At 40.0% G+C, this 24,084-nt stretch overlaps 1 protein-coding gene across 2 annotated transcripts in view; it reads left to right on the top strand.

Moving 5' to 3' along the window:
• The window catches only part of DPP4 (dipeptidyl peptidase 4), a 78,678-nt gene that overhangs the window by 11,876 nt on the left and 42,718 nt on the right, over positions 1 to 24,084 (top strand). Inside the window, exons 3-8 of one of the 2 annotated variants that reach the window (XM_082631548.1) lie at positions 10,885 to 10,980; positions 11,387 to 11,475; positions 12,778 to 12,858; positions 18,997 to 19,049; positions 19,167 to 19,239; positions 20,002 to 20,122. In XM_082631548.1, the coding sequence (XP_082487674.1) occupies positions 10,885 to 10,980; positions 11,387 to 11,475; positions 12,778 to 12,858; positions 18,997 to 19,049; positions 19,167 to 19,239; positions 20,002 to 20,122 (513 nt within the window). Of the gene's footprint in view, positions 1 to 10,881; positions 10,981 to 11,386; positions 11,476 to 12,777; positions 12,859 to 18,996; positions 19,050 to 19,166; positions 19,240 to 20,001; positions 20,123 to 24,084 lie in introns of both variants that reach the window. The other variant, XM_082631547.1, reaches the window with a different exon arrangement.

Genomic DNA, 24,084 nt, shown 5'->3' with positions numbered 1-24,084 from the left:
TGGACATGAATTTTGGGAGGTGGGGAAACTATTCAACCCGGTACAGCTTGACAAACATTTGGTGAATTAAAGAAATTGTCTTAGAGCTCATGTAAAAACATATTTTTGATGAACATTTACTTTAATTCTGATTAAAATTCTTATATTCCTAAATATGGGGTCATGTCATCCACTACTAGATCACGCATACCTATTCGTAGAGTATAGTGCCAGCAGCTGTTTGATAAAATAAATTCATCCTTTCAGCTTACTTACAGACCAGTGAAGACATGACTGTTCAGATTAAATATTTAACTAATGATAGAAGATTACTTGATTAATTGGCAAACTATATGGTATAGAAAAGAAGCATTGAAGAAGATGATGTTGGGGGCTTCCTTGGTGGCGCAGTGGTTAAGAATCCGCCTGCCAATGCAGGGGACACGGGTTCGAGCCTTGGTCCAGGAAGATCCCACATGCCACGGAGCAACTAAGCCCGTGCACCACAACTACTGAGCCCACGTGCCACAACTACTGAAGACCGCGCACCTAGAGCCCCGCAACAAGAGAAGCCACTGCAACGAGAAGCCCGGGCACCGCAACGAAGAGTAGCCCCAGCTCACCGCAACTAGAGAAACCCTGTGCACAGCAATGAAGACCTGACCCAACACAGCCATAAATAAATAAATAAATAACAAAACAAAACAAAAAAAGAGAAAAACAAAAAAAAAGAAGATGATGTTGTAGCAAAGTGTAGTGTACGGAGTGAGGGGTAGTTCCAGAGGCATGAGGAAGGACCATGAAAAACTGAAGGCCACAGATGCGGATTGTTTATTTGAGAAGTAGGCTGATAAATACAAGAAGAGAAATGGGAAGATGGCTGCCAGAGTCCACAGGGTCAGTAAGTGTTTGTTTGATATGGGTACACCCTGTGCATGCTTATGGAGAGGGCAGAAGTAAGCAGTGAAAATGAAATGAAGATACTGAGGGAGAAGAGATGAAACAGAGCCTCTAAGAAATCAAGAGGACCAGGATCTGAGGCCCGGGGCAGGTCCGCATCTGCATCCGAGTGCTGAGGAAAGGGTTAAAGAGTGGAGGAAGGGACAGACAGAAGTGGAAAGCAGAGTAACAAACAAGCCCCTGTGGTGGCTCTAAAGGAGGAATCGCTGAATCTTTTCACTGGACAAGTTCCCACTCTTTTGAAAATGTGTACTGCAGGGCCTGAGTTGTTCAAGATTTGTCATGTTTAAGATCTAGGAAACATGAAAAAAAAAGGTGGGGGCGGGGAGAAAAGAAACCTATTATAAAGCTTGCATGGCTACTTTTTATGAGTGTGGGGAAAAGATGATGAGAGTTACCAGTTGTACCATGGAAGAGAGGAGGAGGGTAGTACAACCTTCTTTCCAGAAGTCACAGAGTTGCCAACCTTAATAACACTCCAGAGAGAAAATTCTAGGGTTTTCAGAAAGAATTGATGCCCCTCTGACTTCGGAGCGCTAGAACAAATTATGTTCTAATGTAACCTACCAACTGTCCCAGGTCCAAATGATACTACCAAGCTGCCTGTTTAGATTATTTGCAAAGATTGAATCCAGACACTTCCATAAAGTCTAATCCATCTATGCTAACTCACAAAAACTGCCAACAAGCATTTACCGTGTACCTCACTCTGCTGCATACTTTGGTAGTTTAGAGCAGTGGTTATAACCACAGGCTTCAGAACCCTATTGCCTAGGGCTTACTAGTCATGAAACTTGAGTCTGGTTACTATCTGCACCTCAGTTTCCTTACCCGTAAAATTGGGATGAAAATAAGTTAATAAGTGTACAATGCCTAGAATAGCCCAGCACATTGGAAGGTCACTATAAGTATCTGTAATGATTACTCTTTATATATTTTTAACCTAAAAAAAATTTTTTTAACAGTCCCAGAGACAGGCATTATAATAATACTTGTTTCACACTCCTGAAAGTTTTGCTGGGTGAATGCTGGAAAGGGCAATTTCTATGGCAGTTTTGTTTTCCAGTGATCATTTTCCTCACCTCCTGGCAGAAAAACAGTTGTCACAGAGAGTAACCTTGTTAATAATGCCTGTAAATCTTTCTGGAAAGTTCTTCAGTGACTTGGTATTAGAACTTTCAGCTTCCCCAAATGCTGATGTTCTCTAATCAGTTTTCTTTCCAAACTAATCATTTCTAGCTTGCACCGTGACCTCCCAGTGATGTCTCACTACAACTACTACTGCTAAAAACCAGCCCTTTGCTAAAATAGTTGCTTGTTTCACGGGCCTGTGTGTCATTTATTTATACAGTGAAGACGTTTCCACCTTTCAGCTCTTTCTCATCCCCTTGGATTACACTGGCTTAATGTCAGTTGACATAGTGGGTTGTAAAAGCCTTGTCAATATTAATTATGGCCACTGTTATCCAGTCCTGATTATTCCCAGAAGAGTCCTAACAAGGGGTGAGGGAGTAACTATAATCAGAATAAAAAAATAGGGCAATTTCCATTTCAAAAAGGAATAAAGCCATCCTGATGCCCTGTTTAGTGTTGGCTTCCTATGTGTGCTGAATCTGCTGGCTCTTCACTGGGGTGAGGGCAGGGTGAACTGGGCAGGGTGAACTGGATTTAGTTCAGGCAGTCCCTTTGTCCTTGCCTTTCTTCACCAGTGGCTATAGACATCTTCATCTTGACCTGAACTTTGAGACATGAATATTCTGCCCACTTTCACTTCTCTGCCGTATATATGGGAATCTTATGTTGGTAGTCATATTTTTCAAGGCAGTTAGAATTTCAGTCCAGCATCTGTCTTTCAAACTGGTCTTGGGAGGTTTTTTTGTGTGTGTGTGTGTAGCTGACCATTCTGAGGAATGTCTAGATAGGGTCGTCAAGCTACAATCAGGGCTGGCTGCTTAATTTTGTAAATTAAGTTTTATTCGGAATACAGCCTTTGCTATGCATTTAGATGTTGTCTGTGGCTGTTTTCAGGCTACAGTGGCCGACTTGAGGAGTTGCAAAGCCTAAAATATTTACCATCTGGTCCTATAAGAAAATGTTTGCCAACCCCAGGTCTAGATATTGTAATCCTACAGCCGAAAGAGACCTTCTTATTTTACAGGTAAGTTGTGTAAATCCTCGCAGAGACGTGATGAACACGGAAATCGCACTAGATGTTTCAGCAGAGAAATTTGATATAAAAATTGGTTACACACATTAAAGAGCAAAAGAAAAAAATATGAGATAAGTGAGAGACAGGAGCTGTAGGAAGAAGCTATCTCTAGGGCTTGGGAAAAAGGAGAAGAGGGACATAGAAGTTCTGGGCTCTAAGCTCCAAGGTGTGTGAGGCAGGCAACTGAGAGGCAGGATGCAACAGGTTCAGGTATAAAAAGAAAAGCAGGAGGCTGGGACGGGTGCTCCTCGGGGCACCTGCTGACAGGACCAGCAAGATAAAGGTGTCCCTCCTGTTCTACTGACTCCACTCCTTCTCTGTGTTTCCCTAATGGCAGGACCTAACAGGAAGCCTACAGATGAAGGGGTCTGGGAAACACAGCTGTAGACCCCCTTCCCAGCATTACTGAGCAAAGAATAGAAGTGTGTGTTTGAGCTGATAGACAATAGGTAAATGACGGTCACAGGCGTAGAGAAGTGAGAATGCCTGGTGACAGCGAGTGGAAGGCTGGAACCTGAGGCTCCTGTCCTCGCTCTATTTAGACCCACCTGGCCCAGTGCACTGCTTTCCTACTTACCAGCCTCTTGGAGTTCACGATGCTCACATTTAGAGCTGTGTTCCTGTGTTTGTGCTCTCCTGTTTATGTTGTCTGGCTTTTATCTTTTCATTTGACAAATATTTATGAAGTGCCTTCTACAGCCAGGCACCATCTAGGCCGTACTGAGATAACTGGCAAACAAAATGTAACAAAACACAATCAATGTCCTCCTGGAGCTCACAGACAGTCAAGAGAGGCAGACGATAAATAAGTAAAAACTAGAGTACGTTAGATGGCATCACTGCTGAGGAAAAAAGTGTCAAGCCAGGAAGGGCGATACAAAGAGAATTTCTTAACCATGGGGTTGTAAATGTTAGTCCAGGAAAGGAAGGTGACATTTATATAAAGACCTAAAGGAGGTGGGGAACAAGCTTTGGGCACATCTGAGGGGAAGAATATTCCAGGCAGAGAGTGTAGCAAATTCAAAGTCTCTGAGGCAGAAGTGGGCCCAGTGTGTCTGAGGAAGAGCGGGGAGGCCAGAGCAGATGGAGTGGAGGGAAAAGGGGAGAAGGAGGGCAGAGTCACGACACCGATAACCCCTCATTGTTTCCTTTTTTCCAAATTTTTGCTATTCTGGAAAATGTGCATGGTACCAGTTGGTTGGCCTTTCAGAGTAGACCTTTGAAAATACAGCGATTACATCCCTAACAAAAGTTTGGTCATCTGACACTCTGATCTTAGAGTAAATGCTTAGAGTACACAGCCCCAGGTTCAAGGGCTCCAGCTCAATGGCAATGCATTTTTCAGATGCACTTGATGTCCCTGGGATGTTTCTCTTATTGAGAAGGGAAATCCGGTGATAGTGATTATATTTTAATGCCTCCTGTGTATAGTAATCAGAGAAGTATCACTTTTCACAATTCCTCTAATTCCTCTCAAGTCCACCATTTTCCCTCCATGTGATGGTAGTCCCGCTGTGGATGGTATTAAACTTGTCGAAGGAGGAAGTGATGCTCGTCAGTACTTAGCAAATGATTCAATTGTACTTATCCTAGATGCTTTCTCAACGTGATGCTCTTATGCTTTCTTGTTAGGATCATTTGGGATTTGAACACAGTGAAAGTTAATTAGCTATTATTTTATTGCAGTGAAATTCCTCATCTCAGCAGCACTGCTAGGTACTCCAAGGGAGAGACTCTTTCATCTTTGGATCCTGATTGCCTAGCACATGCTTGGAACAAAATAATAATAAATAGTTTAACCTATCTGGAGGGCTTCCTAAATTTTAAATCCTGAGCTAAGAACTTTGCATACATTATCTCATTTCATCATGACAGATCGCTAGGGGCTAGATAGTGCTATTATTATCATTTTATAGATTACCAAGTTGAGGTTTTGAAAGATTCAGTAACTTTCCTAAGGCTCCTGTGCAAGAATTAGGCCTGGGTTCAAATTCAGGCTCTCTGATTTCAAAGCCACCAGGGACCCAACCCCTTATCGGTATTTGTTGAATCATGAGTGATGGGTGGCAGCCCGCATGTGCTGCTGGAGAATAAAGGATGGGAGCAACTTTCCAGTCAATTTCTTCTGCCTTCTTGATTTTTCTTCCTCTGTCCCAATGTCAAGGCTGCTATTTTGCTAGAGCAAATTCTAAAGTAACACTCATTTTATTTCCTTAGCATCAGTATAAAATGTTAACTGATTACCATATGGAACACAAGAACTCTATAACCAGATATCTATTCCCCATGTTTAACAACTTTATGAGTTTATGAGCTGTAAAGAGCACTTTTCCTTTTAGTTGCATTTCATTAGCCATTTATTTACCAAAACAGTTTATCTTTCTGAGGTAGAAATATTTTATATCACAGTTTCATGCAGACCAAAAAAGGTTATTTTTTTTTTTTTTTTTTTTCTTTTTGCTGTATGCGGGCCTCTCACTGTTGTGGCCTCTCCCGTTGCGGAGCACAGGCTCCGGATGCGCAGGCCCAGCGGCCACGGCTCACGGGCCCAGCCGCTCCGCGGCATATGGGATCCTCCCAGACCGGGGCACGAACCCGCACCCCCTGCATCGGCAGGCGGACTCTCAACCACTGCGCCACCAGGGAGGCCCAAAAAAGGTTATTATTAATGAATATAAAAAAAATTCAAAATATCCTGTAATCATAAAATAACCATTGGTTAAAGCAAGACTATTCTGTAGAACTACACCACTCTCTTACTTAGATCTCACCATTCTGGAATTCCTTTTATTCAGAAATGATTCTGATCCTACAACCAGGACTCACTAAGATACCATACACTTTGATGATAAATTTTTATTAAGTTGAACCATTTAAAAAGCTGTTATCCTGCCATTTTCGACTGATAAAAATGGCATTTTTGTATGGTTCAACCTAATAGTTGGTCTCACCAAAACAGTAAAGTATAAAGTTGTTAACTGTTTTTTGATTTTTAAATTCAAGGAGACATGAATCTAGGAGTTTCTGTGTAAACTGATGGGTAACATATGATTAACTGCTCTGCTTGGCTAGCATAATGCTTTAAACTGATAAGTCAAATAAACGATATGTCCCAGGCCCACCAGGAAGACCACACTAGCAGCCAAAGACCTTCATCTGTTGTTGCACGGGTGCCCTGTCAGGGAGCAATCAGACAAGGAAAGAGAAATGTGGGCGAGTCCTCTGGTGTTTGACAGAATAGGTTGTAACTTGGCAGCAAACTATGAACTTGCTAAAGGTCAAAACCTGGACTTGGCATTCACGTCTCACAGAACTCGCTTATCTAGATGTTTCGAAAGAGTCTTCGAGTTGCGCTGCTTTTCAAATGACAAGGCAAAAAACAAGAAACATTTGCTGCTCTGCTTGTTCCAGTTTTGCAGTGGTGTTTGGGGTCTGGGGAGCCAGGATAGGGAACCCGGCTTGAAGGTCGTTGTAAAGGAGCTGAGAGAGGGTAACACAAGCCAAGGGTGGCCCGGGCCTTGCATCCATGTCCTGGGCCATAGCAAGAACGCGGCCTGGCATCACTATTGATATCTGAACATCAGCAGATGGATCGAAATCACGCTGAGCCCATTATGAGCAGAAGGGAGTCTGAATCTGGCAGAGATGATGGGTTTAGAAAGGCTGAGGCCTGATGAGAGGAGGAGCCCAGTGACATCTGAGGCGAAGAGGCAGGAGAGGTAAGTGCCCAGCAAGGGAGAGCAGCATGCAGGGCAGCAGGTGACCTCACAGGGGATTTTTGTCTCAGTTATTTTGTTATTCCAGATTGAAGTGTGTTGTCCTTTAAAACCTGGGCAAATACCCCCATGTGAGATAACACTGTATCTGATCTATATTGTAGGTATGCAGTTCATTCTCACAAAATCAAGAGTCAGTGATAGACACTTTATGTTGATATGTCTGTCTTATTATAGATATGTATGTCTTAGTATGTATGGACTGCTGTTATAAAGATAGCAGATATTGGGTGACTTAAACAACAAACATTTATTTCTCACAGTTCTGGAGGCTAGGAAGTCCGAGATCAAGATGCCAGCAGATTCGGTGTTTAGTGTTTCCTGTGTCCTCACATAGCAGAAGGGGTGAGAGAGCTTTCTGGAGTCACTTTCTAAAGGGAACTAATCCCACTCATGAGGATTAGTACTCATGATCGAATTACCTACCAAGGGCTCCCCCTCCTAATACCATCATATGGTGGCTACGATTTCAATATGTGAATTTTGAGGGGATACAGACATTCAGTTGGTTGTGATATACGTGTGTGTGTATAAATTGATCTATTTCTATTTACAGATCTATCTAAACATCTACATCAGCAGATAATATTTGGGTTGTGAATGTCTCTTACCACTGATACCTTGATTTGTACTAATTTGGGGATTTTTTTTTTTTTTTAAGAAGACGTTGGGGGTAGGAGTTTAGTAATTAATTAATTTATTTTTGCTGTGTTGGGTCTTCATTCCTGTGCGAGGGCTTTCTCTAGTTGTGGCAAGTGGGGGCCACTCTTCATCACGGTGCATGGGCCTCTCACTATCGTGGCCTCTCTTGTTGCGGAGCACAGGCTCCAGATGCGCAGGCTCAGTAGTTGTGGCTCACGGGCCTAGTTGCTCCGCGGCATGTGGGATCTTCCCAGACCAGGGCTCGAACCCGTGTCCCCTGCATTAGCAGGCAGACTCTCAACCGCTGCGCCACCAGGAAGCCCCCTGGGGGTGTGTTTTATGTTCATTTTAGACTAATAGCTCTTGATAGCAGGGTATTTATCCTCAACAATGATACTCACTTTATAACTATTTTTATATAATAGGATGATTGGCTGAATACAAACAATTGAGGGTGTTTAATGAACAAATCCAGATTTGTAATTTTGTAGTCCAACATGAGTTTCAAATATTATTTTCTGTAGCACAAGGCTTTACTTCTTATTTAAAGGTTAAACTCAAGGACTGGCTTTACTCACTTGCTGTATTTTGCTAACAAACACAAATATCTTATTAACTTTCAGGGGAGAAATGCAGGATTGAATTGAAAAACAAAAGTTTTTAAAAGAATATTTTACTTAGCAAACTAGGCTTAAACAAAATCAATAAAATAATAAAATAAAGGGTAGCAACTTTATCTATCGAAGCTGAAGGTTTTATAGGCGGAAACAAGACTGTGTTATCAGATCAAATCCAAAGAAATAAAATCTTAAGAACATTTTTTGAAAGAGCATTTCCTGTACGAGATCTACTTCTCCACAGGCTGTAAAAAATTAACACGAGAAGATACTGCTGACTTTGAAATCCCCAAAAAGAATTGCAGTTATAGGAATGTTACGTTAGTGGCTGATTTTGTGAGTGTATGTTTACACGTACGTGGAAAATGTAGAGAGTTTGGAAAAAGACTTTAGGGTATTTGTCATCAGTGGAGGCTCCAGGATTGAGGAAGAGGAATCACACTGGCTTGACTGTGCTTATAGGATGATACCCTACTCCAATCAACAAAAACTTTTTTGTGTGTGTCTCTTTTATGCCATACAACTGTGCTAGATGCTAAGGTTGATGAAAAACAAAAACAAAAACCGCAAACCAACGAACAAAAACCCAAAGCCCTGTCTTCAAAAGAATACATGGCCTAGCTGAGTAGATCACACAGGCAGGCATGGAAAAACAGTTATCAACACAAGTTAGTAAGTGACAGGAGCCCAATGAGTAGCATGGGGGCAAAAGTCAGAGGCCGAATTGAAGTCTTCATGACAGAGGTGGGAAATGGAGGAGGGAGGCTTGTGACAGATGGGGAGGCAGTTGAGGACATGCCAGGAAGTGGCTTAGGACAAGGAGTAGAGTCAGGCAAGCCTAAGAAGATCTGCTGGGCTCAGTAGGCAGATCAGTGTGACTAGGTTAGAAGGTTCTTGCAGGGAGAGAGTGAAAATAAGCCTGGAAAGAGTCTCACATCAGACTGTGGAGGCTGCAATTGCCAGGCTAAGCAGTCTGAATCTCCCTGTAGACAGTGGGGACTCACTGGAAGCTTTTGAGGAAGAGATCAAGTGGCATTTTAGAAAGATCATTCCAGTGATGGTGCAGGGCAGGAATTGGATTGGGAGAACCTGATGGCAGGGATACCTGAAGAAGAGATTTCGTAGGAAGAGTCAATAGGGTTGATTGGTTGTAGGGGATGGTAAAAAAGAGGGAGACATCAAAATGATCTTCAGCCTTTGAATTGGCGTCTTCAGTAACAGAATATAAAACCACACAAATCTCCTATGGGAATCTAGTTTTGGAAGGAAGACAATTATTTTAGACAGGGTATGTATAGGGTTAGAGTGGGGCAAGTCAACTAAGAAGGCTGAACACAGCACTGGAAATGTAAGCGTGGGTGCTGTAGGCTATGGTAGTTAGAGCAGATATTGTCATTCATCTAAATGGTAAGTATGCCTGAAGCCCAGGAACTCACGTTCTCTGGAGTTCCCTGGAAGGAAAACTGTAGAGAGAGAGGAGCAGAAAGCTGAAGACTAATATCAAAGCATTTCTGCCTTACAGGTCAGTGGAGAAAAATAGAGTCAAAGTAGGAGATGGAAAAATAATGGTCAGAGAGTTAGGAGAAGGACTGAGGCTGTCACAGAATCCAAGGGAAAGGTTTCATGTAAACTTTAATCAAATACCGTATGCTAACACATATATATGGAATTTAAGAAAAAAATGTCATGAAGAACATAGGGGTAAAACAGGAATAAAGACACAGACCTACTTGAGAATGGACTTGAGGATATGGGGAGGAGGAAGGGTAAGCTGGGACGAAGTGAGAGAGTGGCATGGACATATATACACTACCAAATGTAAAATAGATAGCTAGTGGGAAGCAGCCGCATAGCACAAGGAGATCAGCTTGGTGCTTTGTGACCACCTAGAGGGGTGGGATAGGGAGGGTGGGAGGGAGGGAGACGCAAGAGGGAAGAGATATGGGAACATATGTATATGTATAACTGATTCACTTTGTTATAAAGCAGAAACTAACACATCATTGTAAAGCAATTATACTCCAATAAAGCTGTAAAAAAAAAAAATTCAAGGAAAAGTGATGATAGAAACGAAGATCTCTGAACTGGGTGATCAGCATATCTTAAAGGTCTTTGTGAAGCAAGAGTGCTTAGAAGTGGACCTCAGGGCCTCATGAAAGGATAATCTAGCCTCGTGCCATCCACTGCATGACTGCATTGACTGGGAAGGTGCCTATTCATATTGAGATATACTGTAATCATCAGTTACATATCAGATTTTAAAGAGTACGAAAATAAATAATGTGAAAGATCTATTAATAACATATAAAAACCAATGACACACTGAAATGATAAAATATTTGATATACTGGCTAAATAAAATATGCAATTAGAATTCATTTCACCTTAAAAAATTTTAAATATGGCTACTAGAAAGTGTACTCACACTATATTTCCCTTGGACATTGTTGATCTAGACCTTCAAAATGAAGCTCACTAATGTAGCACCGTGAAAAACACACTCTCGCATCCACTTTAACAGCTAAATGCATTTTTACCCTTTTTCTCATTCTGAACTCTTTCAAAATGTGTTTTGCATTTTGTCAGTTTATTTCTGTATTTTGTGACTAGTGTATATTGTAGATATCCTTTTTTTTTTTTTTTTACGCGAAACAGGTTATCCCGTCTTACTGAACATTTGGCTCTTTTTTCCAACCAGCAGATGATGCTACAGCTGATAGTCGCAGAACCTACACTCTAACCGATTATTTAAAAAATACTTTTAGATTGAAGTTCTACACCTTGCGATGGATTTCAGGTAAGGATTTTTGGCAGAGAAGGGGCTGATTTTTATGGTTATTTTTATTCTGGTTAGGTTGTGGGGCACTTTTATGGCACTGAGAAAATATTCTTATTTTTTTTTAACCGTATGGGAAAGTGTTTTTTTCTACTTAAGGGTGGAAAGGGAGATAAGACAGAAAGAAACTTGAGTATTTCTTTGATATGTACTATAAAAAGTTAAATGTGAATTGAACCCTTTACAATAATGATGGAAAAATGAAGGCGTACTGGTGTAATAGTCATCAGTTCATGTTTTTCCAACTTAGAAATGCCTTTTTAGTACTTGTGTGAATTGGTCTTAAATTTTTATTGCATGGTTTTTTAGCTTATAAAGATGTTTAAAAGCAACTTGAAATACTGATCTGGCCGTTTTCTCTCGTTAGATCATGAATATCTCTACAGACAAGAAAATAATATCTTTCTATTCAATGCTGAATATGGAAACAGATCCATGTTCTTGGAGAACAGTACAGTATGTTTAATCACATAATTAATTCATGCTTTAAGGGAATTCTGGGGATTTTCTTTTTCATAACCTTTCAAATCACGAGTACTATCATTTCTCATCCTGTTGGACTCTCTCTGCAGCATATGGCACAGTGGATCTTTCTCTTCTTCTTGGAATGCTCCCTGCCTTGGCTACTTTTTAGTCTCCTTTGACGATTCCTCCTCCTCTGCTCATACTCTTACGTGTAAGTGCTCCGCAGGGCCGTGTCTTCACTGCTCCCCTCCCTCCTCACTTTGCATGCTCCCCTTCAGTGAATTCCATGCACTTCCACAGCACAGGTGTTTCTCAAATACATGCCTATAACACTAACCTCCTCCCAAGATCTAGACCTCTGTTTGCAACAGCTTGCCGGTTCTGGCACATGGATGGCCTGCAGTCATTTCAAACTCAGTGTCCCAAGCTAAACTAGTTATTTCCCCTTCCCTCTCCTAGCAAACGGAAGGCATACTAGTCCTCTACCTGAGTTCCCAATCTTGGTAAATAACACCCTCTTCAAAGTCACTTAAGCTAGAAACCTCAGAATCCTTGATGCCTCTGTCATTCCCCTTACTTAGCTACTCAACAAACCCTATCAGTCCTCCCTTGCAATGTCAAGTGTCTCTCAGATTTCCATTTCCACGGTATAGTCCTGGTTCGAAGCCTTGATTAATCTTGTGACAGTATTCTAACGAGTGTCCCTCTCTCCATTCTGTAAATCGGACCTCGGCATTGCCCAAGTCCAGGGCTAATGTAACCCCTCCCTCTCGTCTCATCTCAGCCACTGGGTCACCAGAGCATCTTTGTAAAAGCCAGATAAGATTCTATCACATCCATGTGCAAAAAGTAGTTCATAGGTCCACTTCTTATATCTAGGCCTTGGCTATTTTTCTAATTTTATGTCTTCTCTTTGTCTGACCACACCCTATACTGTATTCAGGTTACAACTAACCTTTAGGCAGTCTCTAAATATGCATGCCCTTTCTGCATCTGGGTTTTTACTCCTGCTGTTTCCCCTCCTGAGGAAGTTCTCTCTCTGTTCCTGATCCCCACCTGCATAGCCATCTTTCCTTCATTAAAATAAATCCTTCCCTCCCTGATTCTCTAACTCTGATCACCACCCACCTTGCCTCATGGTCATTTGTGTGAGGGAGTGTGCCCCCTCTTCTGGACCGGAACCTCTTAAGCTACCAGCCACAAGTCTAGAACCGTACCCTCTACACAGTAAGTGCTCAATAACGGCAGTTAAATGGAATCATTCAATTGTTCTTTTTTCTACTTGATTGACAGAATGAATTTGGATATTCTATGAATGATTATTCAGTATCTCCCGATAGACAATATATTCTCTTGGAATACAACAGTGTGAAGGTAAAAGAAATGCTTTTTTACTGTGACATTTAAAGAATACTATGAGTACGTTATTTTATAACTGATTTCAAGTCTGTGACTATTTAGGATTGATACCTAAGTAAAACAGTAGGCGCTAAAAACTCATTAATTCGGTATCAAAAGGAGAAATGGTCATTCTCATTCATAAAAGATAAGTTTAACGAATGTTTTAAAAGAAATTCATTTTCAGGGTTTTCAAATACTAAAAAGCTAAAGTAATATTATACATAGATACTAAAAACATAAGTTAATAAAATAGAACTTATAATTTAAAAGTATGTGTACATGTCTGACTTGTACATCCAGTAATAGAACACTTTATTTCCTTTGTCTCAGTTCGACATATATTAAAACTCTCAAGTATTTGCTTTAAAAACAGTTAAACTTCTCATCCTCTAGAAGAGACTCTGCACGGTGACTCAGACCACCTCCCAGCCCCCAGGTCCCACCATATACAAACCGTTCCAAAGGGGCAGCCTCAGCACCGGTCATCAGTGCCCTGCAGGGAGCACTCAGCTTCCTCCAGTTGCCCAGCCCAACATCAAATTCTCACACATTGAGGAAAGGTTACAGCCTAATCACACATCCTTCTCATGTTTAGGGTGGCTGCCAATCACCAGTGACTTTAACTGCAGCTTTTTGATTATTCTTGGATTTGACAATGGTTGTTGAGTATAAGGAAGTTTTGAGACATACAGGAAACATTAAAAACCTGTAGAGAGATTCTGCTTGAAAACAAAATACAAAGCTGGGAATCCCTACCTCTGCCTTTTTCCTCTAGAATAAATAGTAAATACTGAGTGACCTTATCCCACACACCAGTGCTGCTGTATTCAGGCCATGCCGACCATCCCGTACTCCGTTTCCCATTTTGGGGTGGTGACTCCCGCTCATAATATTTGCCCTGATTCATTGTGCTGGGCTCCATTTCCTGGACATGAAGCCTTGCTGACTATGTTCTGCTAAACCAATCCACCAGGAAGGAATCAGAAGCCTAAGCCAACTTTAACACATCTGTTCCCAATTAATGAATTAGTGTTTGTTTAATTCAGTGGTTCTTATTGCTGTCTACAGATTAAAATCACTTACGGAGCTTTTAAAAATTCCTAGTGTCCAGGTCCAGTCCCCAGATCAATAAATTGAAGTCTCTGGGGTGAAGCTGTCATCAGTTTTTTGTTTTGTTTTGTTTTGTTTAACACGTAGAGTATTTTAATGAGCAGCCAGGGTTGAGAACCACAGATTAACGATTTCCCATGTTAAAGACGAACATATAAAGACTATGAGGTTAAGGTAGAAACAGCAAGGTAAATACCAGCTCAATTTACTATTTAGCCAAGTTCAACATGTGCCATATGTTGTGTACTAACAGATGTATTTCACTGGTAGACCTTAGCTGGACAACCATCATTGGTAATTTGTACTTGTTGTATCAGTGGAGTTTTCATGTGCATTTAACTGCTTTTGCTGTTTTCATTCTGTCCCCTTCAGCCTGCCGCTCTGCCCTTCTGAACCCACCTCACACCTCCCTCTCTGCACTCACCATGCTTGGCCAGTGCTTCCCACCCCTGCCTGCTCCTTAGGATCAATCACCTGGGGAAGTTTTTTTTTTTTTAAATACAGATGCCTAGGGCTTCCCTGGTGGCGCAGCAGTTGAGAGTCTGCCTTCCGATGCAGGGGACACAGGTTCGTGTCCCGGTCCAGGAAGATCCCACATGCCGCGGAGCGGCTGGGCCCGTGAGCCATGGCCGCTGGGCCTGCACGTGCAGAGCCTGTGCTCTGCAATAGGAGAGGCCACAACAGTGAGAAGCCCGCGTACCACACACAAAAAAAAATAATAATAAATAAATAAAAATAAAATAAAGTACAGATGCCTACTGCACACCAACTAACTCAGCATAGCTATGGATGGGGCCCAGGCGTGGGTAGTTTTAAGGACTCCCAAGTGATTCAGTGATCCAAAGTTAAGACCCTTTAAGTGCAAAGCTCTTCATTTTTCTCAAGCATCACTTTCATTCCCATCTAAGAGCCAAAGCATTTGCTATTGTTTCATCCTGGCATCTTCTTCCCCTGCTCATCATATGCTCTCCCTTTTTAGTAGTTCAGGTCCAGGCTTTGTTGATGCTACTCTGTTCCCCCATCATTCACTCTCTATCACATTAGCTTACTCTCTTCATACATTTTATTGCCGAGTATTAAATCAAAAGATTACTGAAATAGAGAACTCTATATTCTATTTTACTTCCCGGAGCATCCAGTAGAATTTTCTATACAGCGTAAATGTGTTGACTAATCAACTCTCAAGAAACACAACAAGAACAAAGAAAAGTCTACTTTTATTCCATTTCCCTGGAGGTCTACTTCCAGTGCTCTTTAGATCCTACTGCATGGTTTCTCCATGACTGAGCTAGTGCATTCAGAAAGGTCAATTCTTAATTTTAAGGTGTAGCTACAAAAAAAGGTAAGTGAGTCAGTGAACAAAAACATAAATAATTTTTTAAAAATTAATTAATTAATTAAAAAAAAGAAAACATAAATAAGTAAGTACCATACAGCCTAGTATGGATGTTCTCATAGCATCTCGCCTCATCGCTTAATGCTGTACAGATGATAATATTTGCATCGTCTGTGACTTGTTGACAACGTCCAGGAGTCCTGCTAAGTACTTCACATTCATTCTCATGCTCCTGAGATTGTTTCTGTCACTATCCTCATCTTCCTAAAGAGAAAATTTAAGTCTAGAAAGAAACTTGCCTGATATTACATATTGGAGACTTGCCTTCGTCCATTTGGGTTGCTATAAACATCACAGACTGGGTGGCTTAACAACAGAAATTTACTTCTCAGAGTTCTGGAGGCTGAGAAGTCCAAGATCAACGTGCCAGCAGATTCAGTGTCTGTCGAGGTCTCACTTCCTGGATCATAGTTGGCCATCTTCTCCGTGTGTCCTCACATGGTAGAAGGGTCAAGGGATTTCTCTGGAGTCTCTTTTATAAGGAAACTAATCCCATTCATGAGAGCTTTCCCCCTCGTGACTTAGTCACCCCCCCCCCAGGGATCCCATCTCCAGAATACCATCACATTGGGGGTTAGGATTTCAACATATGAATTGAGGGTAAGGGGGGAATACAAATATTCAGTCTATAGCAAGACTTGAATCCAGGTTAGAAGACTCCAAAGTTTGTGCTCTTAAACATGGTCTTTCCTATCTTCGTGTTTGAACCTCTTTCTGCTATGACGCTTTTTTGCCCTTCTCTGTGTGGCAGTCCTCTGCCACTGAGACTCAGTCCAAGAATCACCTTTTCCATAAGCCTCTCTCCCTCCCTAATTCTTAATTTATGATTCCCGCCTTTCCCCACCCATCTCCATTGCATGCTCTGTGATTCTTTTCTTGTAGTTTATGTCTCCATATCCCCCATTCAACTATGAGCTCCTCAAAAAGAGGGAGCCTGTCTTATCCAGTAACGCCTAATCAAGAGGATAGGTGCCAGTGTTTGTAGCCTAAATAGACTGATGAGTCTGTTTCAGAAGATGAAGTGAATATACAAACATCTTGGATTTCCCTTTACAACCCATGATCTGTCACCCTGAAATGATCACAAAACTTCTTAAATCTCTTAATATTTTTAGCCTGTACCACAACTTTTGGCTCTAGCGAGTATTATACTCAGGGGTTTTCCAGAAACAAGCATGGAGTGTGTCAGAATAATCCAGGATTCAAAAAAGAATGTGTGACTTGCAAAAAAGAGGAGACAATAAATATTTGTTGACATGAGAGGACAGGAGGGTGATAAATGATAAGTGGGAAATATTTTTCAAGATTAGGGACCTGACGTGTCTCAGCTCTGCTAATACAGCTGGGGGTCTTGGGCTACCTATTTCATCTATTTCAGCCTCATAGGTAAACTTGGATTATTTTAGTTTGGTCTGTTTCTTGAATACATACTATGTGGCTTGTGCTAGACCAGACTCCGGGTATTTAAAGATGATTAAGACACAATTTCTTACCTCTAGAAATATGGTAAGGAAGACAGATATACAGACAAGTAATTTTGAAAGAAAAATCTTTAATTTATATATGTATCCACATATAAACATAATATTTCATAAATGCAAATCTGTGATCATATATTTTAAAAATCTTCAGTCTTATTCTTTTACCGTTTTTCCTTGACTCCCTACTCCTCACCCCTCTGCCTTTTCCCCAGGTATCCCATGTTGAGAATCTATTGTATACCCCTCCATATTTTATATTTGTTTCTCTATTCATATAATTCTAGGAAGATAGAAATTCTTTTTAGTTATTGTTTATTTTATAAAAATAGAATCCTATTTTCCATACTTTTCTGTAAATTGCATTTCTCACTCAGTGGTACCATGTGGAACTTCTTCCAAGTCATCTGCTACGGCTCTAGCTCATTTATTTTTGAATTAATAGACTTTATTTTTTAGAGCAGCTTTAGGTTACAGAAAATGAGTGGAAAGTACAGGGGGTTTCCATATACTTCCTCACCACCACCCCCACCTCACCTCCAACCCTGTTATTTTCCCTATTATTGACACTTTGCATTAGTGTATTACATTTGTTACAGTTGATGAGCCAATATTGACACATTATTATTAACTAAAGTTCATAGTTTACATTAGGGTTCACTCTCTGTGTTGGACATTTTATGGGTTTTGACAAATGTAGAGTGTATAATGACTTTTATCTGTCATTATAGTATCATACAGAATATTTTCACTTTTCCTAAAAATCCCCTGTGCTCCACATGTTCGTCCCTCCTTTCACCCGAACCCCTAGCAACCACTGATCTTTACTGTGTCTGTAATTTTGTCTTTTCCGGAATGTCATGTGGTTGGAATCATACAGTATGTAGCCTTTTCAGATTGGCTTCTCTCACTTAGCAATATGCATTTAAGTTTCCTCTATTTCTTTTCATGGCTTGGTAGGTCATTTCTTTTTATCACTGAATAATATTCCATAGTCTGCCTGGACCATGGTTTGTTTATACATTCACCTGTTGAAGGACATCTTGGTTATGTCCAAGTTTTGGCAAACATGAATAAAGCTGCTGTAAACATTTGTGTGTAGGTTTTTTGTGTGGGTATAAATTTCCAGCTCATTTGGATAAATGACAAGGAGTTTGCTGGTAAAATTATTTGAGCTGGGAGTTTTCTTTGTACAGAGGTTATTTAGGGGTTCCGTTGTTTATTAGATGTAAAACTATTCAGATTCACTCCTTCGTCTCACTTTTGATAACCTGCTTTTCAAGGAATTTGTCCTTTTTTCTAACTTTTAAAATTTATAGGTAAAAAACATTTAAAATAAGGTCTTATAATCTTTTGATGTCTGTAGAGCCCATTGTGGTATCCCATTTTTCATTTCTGATATTATTCATTCATACCCTTTTTCTTACTCTATGTTAGTAATTTTATTAGTCTTTTCAGAGAACCAGCTTTTAGCTTTGTTGGATGTTTCTTTATTGTATTTTTTCTATTTGATTACTGCTTTTACCTTTATTACTTCTTTTCTTTTAATTTCCTTGGATTTGGTTTGCTTTTCATTTTTTAGATTCTTGAGATGGTTATTTAAAATATTGATGGTATATGTATTTCAATTTTAAAACATTGCCAGGTGGCTTTCAAAAAATCTGTAGCACTTTATATTTTCATGATCAATGTAGGAAAGTAAAACATCTCTCCCCATCACTACCAGCAATAGAATTAGAGATCTTTAAGATATTTTGCCAATAAGATGGTTAAAAAGGGAAAATTTGCATTTTCTTAAACAGGTGAACTTAACATTACTGTGGTAAGTACTGGGAATAATGTGTGCCACAGGAAGTGGCACCTCAGCCCACTGTGGTCCTGGGAAGTCTCGTTTGCAGAGGTGAGGCCAGAGGAAAGTTATAGGTGAAGTCCAGAGGAGTTTGTACTAGATGATTTCTGAGATATTTTCTAATTCCAAAATTTTAAGAATCTAGATAGGGAATTATAAGATATAAAATTTGAGAATTATACAATGTTATACGGCTTTATCTCTCAGCTGGGCTCCTATAGCAAGTGGTCAAACTACCAAGAATCACAGAAGCCTGAAATGTTTGTTTTCTTTTGCAGCAATGGAGGCATTCCTACACAGCTTCGTATGACATTTATGACTTAAATAAAAGGTCAGTGACTTCCTCCCAAAATCTGTTATGCTTTTCTAGTATAATAATAATTTAAAAAGAAAAGAAATTCCACTGTGATTTATTCACTTGGAAATGTTTCTCTTTATCTTTTTCCAGGCAGCTAATTACAGAAGAGAGAATCCCAAACAATACACAGTGCATCACATGGTCACCAGTGGGTCATAAATTGGTTAGTGAGTCTCTCCCCTTGTCAGAAAAATAATGGCTCAAATCTCTCATATGCAGAAGCTGCTAACCATGATACAGAGCAGATACTTAGGAAGCCAGTACATTATTATCAAATAGAGTTTTATTGCCTAAAATAATATTTTATTAGTCTAACAGAGTAAATACACTTCCTGAAAGTTTCTGAACTACTGTTAGGGAATTGTTTATTTACTGGGAAAATGTTCATTAAACTCTTAAATTCTAGTTCTGTTGCACTTTGGGTTTTGTTTTGTTTTTTTGAGGCATTCCTGCTTTCTGATAGCTCTGTGACTTTCTCTATGTCACTATAGATATACCTTCATGTGCTATAGTCTTAAGAGAATGTCAGAAGTCCAGAAGAATCTAAACAGGAAGACATACTGTTTATCTGTAGTTGACTTCACCCTCTGGGCATGCAGCTGCCCTACATCTACTCACCTTCCCTGGAGAGAAATGCATAGCACACATCATGCTATAGAAGTGGTCAGTCTTCCTAGGCTTCGCATACACTTTAGTATCCAAATAGCATGGTTGTGAGCTGCTTCTTGGGCTTCTGTATCTATACTTATAATTTAAGAATGTGAGGGGAGGGAATAAATGACTCTTCCTCCTGTTCAATGGAATAAGCTTAGGTAATCATTACACTTGCATACCAATATTTTTTGAGGATAAAATAATTGATAAGTTTTTTCAAATCCAGGATAAAATATATTATGTATCAATCTTTTTTTCCCAATCTTTCTAGGCGTACGTTTGGAAAAATGATATTTATGTCAAAAATGAGCCAAATTTGCCAAGTCAGAGGATCACATGGACTGGGAAAGAAGATGTAATCTATAATGGAATAACTGACTGGGTTTATGAAGGTAGAGACATTACAGATTTTTCAAATCAGAAAATCTGTACGTTTTCAAAAACAGTTAAAATGGGGGGAAATTCAATGGCAGTCAAAATAAGTTGCATTTGAAAAATGTCATCAAATCTCCTTTAGCACTCATAACACTAGGTATCTCATAGACCAAGAATCTCTTCACAGTGGCTACTGCTGATACATCCTCACTGTCTCTTCAATGCTCCTATTGTTTTTGCTCTACGGCTACAAAAGGGCCTTTCTGTATAGGTAGCTTTTCTGCTTTACTGGGGCATAAAAGCCTCCAGATTGATATCAGATGTTTCTCGAACCGGGCCTACCTAACCCAGAAGTTACTAAAGAAAATGAAATACTCCCAGAACATTCCAAAAGATGACAAAATATTGTCTGGAGATTGGGGAGTCAAGGGTAAGAAAATGCCTTTTTTTATAGAGGATTTGTGTTCATTGGAACTTGAACAAATTAGTATTTCCTGTTTCTAAAGAAGAAAAAAATAATTAAGAAGACTTAGGAAAAACTGGGTTCAAAAAACAGAACTGAAAAAGTTAAAAAGAATGATTCTCTCTTTAAGGATAAAGAGTTTTAGAAAATATTAGGAAAACATTATTCATGTCTATAGTTGCCAAGGTAAAAAGCATTTTGAGGCTATTCCAAACCCTTCATAAGATTGCCTCATGCTTATTAAAGACTCATCCTTATTTTAGCCTGTTATTTCTTCTTCATACTTAAAAAAAAAAAGTTTTTCTTCATGACTTAATTTCGGTTCTTACTACTTCAAATCGAGTTCAGTTAAGTGGATAACATTATAAGAACCACAACAGGAAACACTTTAAAAGAAAGATAAATTCCCATGGCCCAGAAACAAGTGTTTGATTAAAACTTACAATGAAATTTACTATCACTTGTCACTTAGATATTGAAAAACATCTTTAACACTTGTTGGACAGCACAGCACAACCTCCAGGATCCCCAACGTGAGCCGGATAAAGCCTCTTCCCAAAGCTGTGACTGACCCTTCCTTGGAACAGCTGGGCAGCTCTAAGATAAAAACACTCTGACACTAAGGTTCTTTCTAAGGTAGATAATAGCTGGAGGAATCTCATTTTGCCTGTTCATGACTAAGCCATTCACAAGCAGAAGAATGGCTTCACAGTTCCAATGTGGGCCTGTCTCTAAAAATGGGACTTTAGTCCCTACAGGGAAATTCCTACAATTGGTTTTGTACATTTACGAATGCTCCATACTTAGAAAAGGGCATACCTGCTTCTCCATATATCGGATCACCTTCCTATTGGAGCCACCCTCTCCATTGTAGCCATGAAGACCTGTTGGGATCAAAAGAGAGTACATTTTGAGAATCTGTAGGTTCATAAGTAAATGGACAAACAAAGGTGCAAGGTCTAAACAGGGCCACGTGCCACACTGGGGAGGGACACTCACAGAGGAGCCTATATTCTGGGACTTGGGCTGCCACCCCACCCTGGGTCCCCAGATAGCTTTCTCTCTCAATTTCTCTGTTTTCACTTTATTTTATGATTTTCTAATTGATTCTTATTTTACTTTAGTTAATAAGTGTTTTCTTTTTCAAAAGAAAAAAGGATAATACTTTATCTCCTAGGATGAAGTTAATTACGTTACAGTCACTTTTGAGTATGAATGTAGTTTACCTAACCCAGAGCTGAAAATGAGAATTTTGGTGAGATGAGAGGGGATAGAGAAGGAAATAATTTAGGGAGATGGAGCACTCCTTACCCCCCTGAGGCAGTAGTGTTGACAGTGGCAGGGGTGAGGGGGTTGTGATTAATTCAGTGCAATTCACATTGAGTGTCAACCACCTACAAGGTGCCGTGCCAGGTGCTGGGGACATAGAGACAAATGCTACCTAACTGTTGCTCTCAGGGAATTCAGCCCAGAGAGAGACAAAGAAGCCAAGAAAAACTGTCATGGAGTGAATTAAGTATCCTATTAGAGGGAGGAAACTAGGTCCCAGGGGTACCTAAGGAAATTCAGAGTGATTGGTAGGATGGGAGTTATCCCAGGACGGTGGTGGGAGTGCCATAGACACCCGTCGTGTTCATAGCCAACTTCAGGAAGGGCTGGATATCTTTTCCTTCTTTCTTTGTTCTTCCTTCTCCTTACCCATGATCCCTTCATTCTTAGGACTTTGAGTTTGACCAGTGTAGTTTTACAATAATGGTTTTGACACATCATTGATATGGAAAAATGTGTTCAGTATTCTAGTAAGGCAGAAAGAGAAAGACAAATACCATATGCTATCACTTATATGTGAAATCTAAAATATGACACAAATGAACTTAGCTACGAAACATAAACAGACTTACAGACATAGAGAACAGACTTGTGGTCACCGAGGTTGGGGGCTGTGGAAGGGATGGATTGGGACTTTGGGGTTAGCAGATACAAACTATTACAAATAGAATGGATAAACAACAAGGTCTTACTGTATAGCACAGGGAATTATATTCAATATCCTGTGATAAACCATAATGGAAAAGAAAAATAAATAAATAGATAGATAAAGTGTTCAGTATTCTAAATAACTACTAATCCAAAACATAGACTCCTACCTGCAACCTGTAGTTAAAAGTGATTTTACAAAGCATTACCTTGCTGTCATTGTATTCATTTTATGTAATTGCATCTTGATCTTAGATTAGAACCAATGGGTAGAAGCTATAAGGAATGAGACATTAACTCAGAATATGAAGAAGTTCTTAGTGAGAAACTCCCTTGGCTTAGAATCACAAGTGAATTGTCTCTGTCAATTCACTCTGTCTCTCTAAACATTAGTTGTCCTCTCTGTAAAATAGCCTATGAATAGACTCACGCAGGGTTCAATTAGATAAGTGTTTTGTAAATTCTAAATTGCTGCATAAATGTAACCCAGTGATATACATATAAAGCAATCAAAGGGGGAGCAGCCTGCCTGATCAAGTAGAAGGTTTTCTGTCACTAGAAGTGCTGAAATAGGCAGGAAGGAACAGTAGAAGATGGACTCCAACCAGACAAATCTGGATTCATTCTTGATTTTAGCAACTGCTGGTCATGTGCTCCTGAGTAAATTACTTACTCTCTTTAAGCCTGCCTGCCCCTTTGCTCATCTGCATAGGAGTTATTGTGAGGATTAACCGAGATAATAGATGTCAGTTACTTATTAGTGTATGGTCAGCAGGCATTAAATGGCAGCTTCTGATCATTATAATTATTATATTTTATTATTGTTGTCATTTTTATTACTGTTACTCCTACTACCATTACCATCGTCATAAATGAAAGCAAGCATTGGGAAGAAACTGGTCAAGAAGCCGTGAGAATCAGAAAAGTGATTGGGATAAATGATTTCCTAACTCTAATATTCAAGTTTTTATGCTTTTGCTTTTACCTTTCCTCTTGCAGCACAACATGAAATGTGTGGATTAACTCCGTGTAAAGGATTAGGAGGTTCCATCAAGTCTACTTGAATCCTCTATTCCCAGTTGGTAAAAGAGGTTTGGGCATTTTAAGAGGCAGAGATTGGAAGTCCCATGAAGAGACTCCATAATAAACATAGGAAGGAGCTGCCTTTACCAGAAATTGAGAACAAAGTGCAACATTGTTCAAGAAAGAAAAATCTTTCCTCTCATTTTGCTTCCATCTTACCGTCTTCCCTCACCCATCAGCTGAGAGACCAGAGGAGGATGTTAATCCAAGGGAGTCTTCAGTTTCTAGACTAGGCAAAGGAGATGTTTCTTGGTAGGGGTCTCATGGAGCTCCCTTCCATTCGAAATCCATCATTCTCACGCCTTTTGTGCCAAGAGTAGTAAACTCTGGGCACCATATTGGTTTGATAGCCTGGAGCCACACACCACCCACCAGTACCCTGCGGGCTCAGTACAAACTGAGCCCACTTGGGGAGCGTATGCTGGCATGTTGACTGTTTGAAAATTAGAAAGGAGA

This window comes from Mesoplodon mirus (genome assembly GCF_964341445.2).
Source record: "Mesoplodon mirus genome assembly, chromosome: 8".
Taxonomy (NCBI): Eukaryota; Metazoa; Chordata; class Mammalia; order Artiodactyla; family Ziphiidae; genus Mesoplodon; species Mesoplodon mirus.
The sequence above is the reverse complement of the archived record's forward strand: the minus strand, read 5'-3'. Positions and strand labels throughout refer to the sequence as shown.